This window comes from Rasamsonia emersonii (assembly GCF_000968595.1).
Source record: "Rasamsonia emersonii CBS 393.64 chromosome Unknown ctg1118621760862, whole genome shotgun sequence".
NCBI lineage: Eukaryota > Fungi > Ascomycota > Eurotiomycetes > Eurotiales > Trichocomaceae > Rasamsonia > Rasamsonia emersonii.
Genome location: NW_013562714.1, coordinates 1 through 4768, shown reverse-complemented (window position 1 = coordinate 4768; position 4768 = coordinate 1). Strand labels below are relative to the sequence as shown.

At 54.8% G+C, this 4768-nt stretch overlaps 6 protein-coding genes across 6 annotated transcripts; 3 read left to right on the top strand and 3 right to left on the bottom strand.

Moving 5' to 3' along the window:
- Window positions 1–583: 583 nt before the first annotated feature.
- T310_8578 (uncharacterized protein) lies at window positions 584–1561 on the top strand (the record flags this gene model as incomplete). Its single annotated transcript, XM_013468657.1, has 1 exon — window positions 584–1561. A coding segment is annotated over one exon (978 nt), but the record flags the coding sequence as incomplete, so codon positions are not given.
- Window positions 737–1588, bottom strand: T310_8577 (Hydantoinase/oxoprolinase; the record flags this gene model as incomplete). The annotated part of the gene is made up of 1 exon (XM_013468656.1): window positions 737–1588. A coding segment is annotated over one exon (852 nt), but the record flags the coding sequence as incomplete, so codon positions are not given.
- A 10-nt stretch (window positions 1589–1598) lies between these two features.
- Window positions 1599–1874, bottom strand: T310_8576 (Hydantoinase/oxoprolinase; the record flags this gene model as incomplete). Its single annotated transcript, XM_013468655.1, has 1 exon — window positions 1599–1874. A coding segment is annotated over one exon (276 nt), but the record flags the coding sequence as incomplete, so codon positions are not given.
- A 13-nt stretch (window positions 1875–1887) lies between these two features.
- Window positions 1888–3990, bottom strand: T310_8566 (uncharacterized protein; the record flags this gene model as incomplete). The annotated part of the gene is made up of 1 exon (XM_013468654.1): window positions 1888–3990. The coding sequence occupies one exon, from the start codon at window positions 3988–3990 to the stop codon at window positions 1888–1890; it is 2103 nt and encodes a 700-aa protein (XP_013324108.1).
- Window positions 3922–4359, top strand: T310_8565 (uncharacterized protein; the record flags this gene model as incomplete). The annotated part of the gene is made up of 1 exon (XM_013468653.1): window positions 3922–4359. A coding segment is annotated over one exon (438 nt), but the record flags the coding sequence as incomplete, so codon positions are not given.
- Window positions 4125–4505, top strand: T310_8564 (uncharacterized protein; the record flags this gene model as incomplete). Its single annotated transcript, XM_013468652.1, has 1 exon — window positions 4125–4505. A coding segment is annotated over one exon (381 nt), but the record flags the coding sequence as incomplete, so codon positions are not given.
- Window positions 4506–4768: the final 263 nt, after the last annotated feature.

Genomic DNA, 4768 nt, shown 5'->3' with positions numbered 1-4768 from the left:
ATGAAATCAAGCAGCTACGTGTGGCCAATCAACGTCAAAACGCAAGCAAGAGACAGCTAGATCCTATATTGCTACCGGGGGATTTTAACTGCTGAAGAAGGCCAGCAGCTTGCTCAGCAAGCTGCAGAATTGCAGGCAGAGGTAGCTGACCAAGCTGATATGCAGCCTAGAAGACGTGCACCACCGCGGTGCAGCAACTGCAATATTCAAGGTCATACTAGGGTCAGCTGCCCTAGTAAATAGGCAATTATTTTACATGTAAATAGCTTCAATTTAGGGGTGGTGTGGTGAGATAATTAGATATCTAATAATAATGGCGTTGGTGGGTGTTTCGCTCGGTGATCTGTTTCGCTCGGTGATTGATTACGTTAGTGGTTAATCCTTAGTCAGCACGGCTACCTGCGGTCTCCACCAGTATAGAATGCAGTCTGAGGATCACGGTGGGGTGTCTGGGTTTTCCAATTATTATTAACCATTTTGTAATCAGTAGGGATTCTGCGAATAGCTGAGTGAGAAAGAAGGCAGATGTCAGACTAGCTGGTTTAAAGCAACAGGCGAGCCAGAAATTTTGACTGACTACTAAAGTGTATTTGCAGCCATCTCTATCTATCCCAGGTGCTTTTTCTCCACAAAGACTAGTATCTACTATCTAGATTGCTCGTCTAGATTCAATCCAATAAATGAGGTATATCCTGTGCATTATGCAGACACGTGCACGCCATCCAATGCCATCAACCTACTTACTACGGTACTCCATCACAACGCTCTTCGGCTCGACGTACTTGCCCAACGGCCTGTACTGAATATCGTCATATCCAAACGCCCCCGGCCCTCCGATCGCCATCCCCTTGCGCGTCTGCGTCCAGCGCGGCGAGCACGTAATCCCCAGAACCGTCACCATCACGCCGTACCGGAACTCGGGCACCCCCAGCGCCCGGCCCGACTGCGTGTCCAGAACCGAAATCAGGTCCGGCACCGTCGCGATGTACTTCTCCGTGCCGTCCTCGGCGATGTGCTTAGCGTAGATGTTCTCGTTCTTGAACGGGATCTTGAGGACGCCGCCCGTGGCCACTGCCGGCGTGCTGCTGCTGGTACTGCTGGTGTCCTCCAGCTCGCTGCTCTGGACCTGCTGGATCGTGAGCTCGCCGTACGAATGTCCCTTGTAGAGACGTCTTTCGACGGCGATGATCTTGCCACGGAACAGCACCTTGGCCGCCTCAGGCCCGCCGCACTCGTCGATCATCTGCTCGGCCATCGTGCTGACCGTGTTAGTCGCTCGCGCCCGCGCGATGCAGCGGCCAATCCGCCAGGCCAGCGACACGGTGTTGAGCACCGCATAGTTGAGGATATGGCGCTTGTTCGTCGGTTTCGCGGCCATACCTACGCGCGAACCCATCTCGGAGCAACTGGCTCTCAGCGCGCGATCGACAATCTCGTCGTTGGTCGTCCGGGTCATGAGAATGGTCTTGCCATCGCCGGACGCAATCGCACACGGAACCAGAGCGCCCTCTTCAAAGGCGCACAGCGTCGTCTGCCAGTACGTCGGATAGGCACGACCTAGATCACTAGTTAGAATCTCCCTGATCGTCTAGTATCAATTAAAGCATACCCATAAAATCTGCGTCCACCGTCGGACAGCCCAGATTCTTGGTCGATCCCAGGGCCAGACCCTGCAGCCCGTTGGCACCGCCTATCTCCAAGTCGACAAAAGCGTCGACCTTCTTGTGGCCAAAATACTCCATCAACTCAGCCACCGCCTGTTCAGTTTCATCGTTGGCCAGACGCTCCACTGAGACGGCTGGCGAACCCATGTGTCCGCCCCCTACGTAATCCAAAGTGTTAGCGCGTTGACATTTCTCTCTCTTCTCTTTTCTCTATGAGCAGCTCTCACGTACAGTAGACAAGCGCGTCATCCTTCAGCGACGACGCATCAATCACTCGCATCTTATACCCTGCTCGGATCTGGTCCCTCAGCCGTAAATATTCACTGAACGGAGAGCCTCCGCCAGCACATCCCAGCACGTAGCATCCGTCCGCAAGCCATTCGAGATCCAGCTCAGAGATGATCCACTCGTCGACACCGGTCTCGGGGTTCTTGACCACCGTTGGGCGATACGTATCAATATCCACTGCAGGAGCCTCTTCTGCTCCATCCCGTGCGGACCGGTCTTTCTCAGCTTCAGTGTACATATCCTCATCCGTCTCGCCATCGTCCTCACTCGTCCCTGCAGCAATATTCGCAGGGAAGCCGTCCGGAGACAGCTCACCCACAGCCCGCACAATGACTCTCACCTGGTTGGCCACGTACTGCAGAGGCATGGTATCCACTTCGGCAACGTACACCGTCTCGCGACTGGCACCAGCTGCCACTGCCCGTTCAATAGCCAGGGCCTTGGCCTGCTCCACGATTTCGCTGACTGACTGCTGGGACGTATTCTGGATGCTGTCCACAGTCCCTCCGACCTTGGAGATGGCGGCCCCAACTGCATTGGCAACTGAATGGAACGGCGGACAGACAACCGAGGAGACGCCTTCTAACTCTGTCGGCGCAATAACGGAGCCACCCCCGACCAGTAGGACGGGGAGTGGTGCGGGCGAGGTCTTCATCATGTCAATGACTCGTTCGAGCATCGCCTTCATCCGGGCCTTAGCCCGGGAGACCGTCGTCTGGCTCAGGTGCCTGACCAGTTCGGGGTTGCCAATCTTCTCGCCGGCAGCCACAGCAATGTCCGTGGCCGTCAGGGTGTCTCCACCAAAGACTGTTGCTCTGGAATCGAGAAAGTGGCCCACGGAATCTGGCCCAACAGTCACTTTGTCTCCATCGACGCGGACGATGGACCCGCCCCCGAGTCCGATGGATTCGATATGCGGCATGCCGAAGTTGATCTTCACGCCAGCCACGGTAACATAGGCCGACGCCTGACGAGGGAAACCCGACGGCAGGAGCACGCCGACATCCGAGGTGGTACCTCCGATATCAACAACGATAGTCGCCGTCCGCTCCTTTTTGTCTTCTCCAGCGTCCTGCAGACCTAGATACGCGGCGCCGCGCATGGAGTTTGTGGGACCGGAGGAGAAGGTCCGGATGGGCAGCCGCGCCGCAGAGGGCGCATCGATCAGAGTACCATCATTCTGGGTAAGATAGAGGGCACAGTTGAGGTTCAGACGCTTCATGGCAGCGCGGAAGCCTCGGATGGTGCGCCGGGCGAATTTGAGAATGGATGCGTTGAGGATGGAAGCATTCTCGCGCTCGAGAAAGCCGATCTGAGAGACATCGGAGGAGCAGACGACATCCGCACCGGGCAACTCCCTCTGGACAATCTGGCGGACGCGATCCTCCTGGTGGAAGTGGTCGTCGATGGGGGAGAAGACGCCGGAGATGACGACAGCGTCGATCCCTTTCTTGCGGATGAGAGCGCACTGCTCGACGACCTGCTCCTCCACGATGGGCGCTTCCTGGGACCCGTCGATATGGAGGCCGCCGTCAACGTAGCCGTAGTGACCGTTCATGATCTTGGCGAGGGCCGGAGGGAAGTCAGAGAAGGGGGGCACCTCGCGGGTGAAGGACTTGGACAGGCGGATGATGGCGACGGGCGCGAGACGCCGGGCATCGTGCTCAATGATGGCATTGATGAAGTGGGTGGTGCCAATGGTCAGACAGGCGATCTGGCTGGGCGGGATCTGGCTCTGGTCGAGGACGCTCTTGACGGCGGCCTCGATGCCGTCGGTGACATTGGGACTGGTGGTGGGCGTCTTGTGGAAGGCAATGACGCCGCGATTCGGGCCCTGGGCATTTCGCACGTCGAGGATGACGGCGTCAGTGTTGGTGCCGCCGACATCGACACCAATGCGATAGGAAGAAGCCATTGATGAAATCCAATCAATTGGGTATGATACCAAGCCCCTCCTCAAGGGGAGTAAAGACAGTGGGAGATGAGGGATGCTCCTGTGGACGGCTCTAGATGTGCATACTTGAGTTCTCATCTGCATTTATCTCCCAGCGAGAAGGCAATGCTAGATCGCATCATAACGTTGCCCCCATCCGCTAAGCTGTCGACACTGCGGGGCAGACGCAGCAGATCCGCTCGTCAGTGGAGCTCACAGGGCAGAGATAGGAAAGGTAGGTACCAGCAGGGTTTCAGGATGTCTTCTCAGAATGCTCTGATTGGCGTTCTCACGATAGACAGTCTGCTTGTCCCTTCTTCCTCCGACCTGATCCATGCCTCTGCATGGGCCATACCGGGGAATCATGGTGGTGGCCTATGTGTTTTGTCGCTGATAAGAAGGAACGATCGGTCGGCAATCCCCCGAGCAGGCTTAAGGTTGCTGAACCGATCCGGAAGGCGCCATCGGCAATGAGCACGTGGATTTCCCGAACCATGCACCGCACTTGCCTTGCTAGTCAACTACCCGATCAGGAAGGTCGAACCTACGCATCATCCATGCTCCTCCAATGTCACGATTATTATATTAGCCTAATTACTATGTGCTATAAGATTCTTTGATAGAGAATGTTAAAATATAGTTAATTTGGTTAATTAAGGTTGTCCACTACCCAAGGTACCTATATACTTAGGTATCTATTCAAGTAACCAAGGCAGCTTAGTAGTTAGTACATACAAAAAGATCTATTGCCTTGCCTTCCTTCAACAATGAATAAATCAACCATTCTTCTGAAAACGAATAAATCATAATATCAACATTAATATCAACATTAATATCAATTATACCCTCCAAGACTGCGACCATATTAACGAATGAGAAAAGA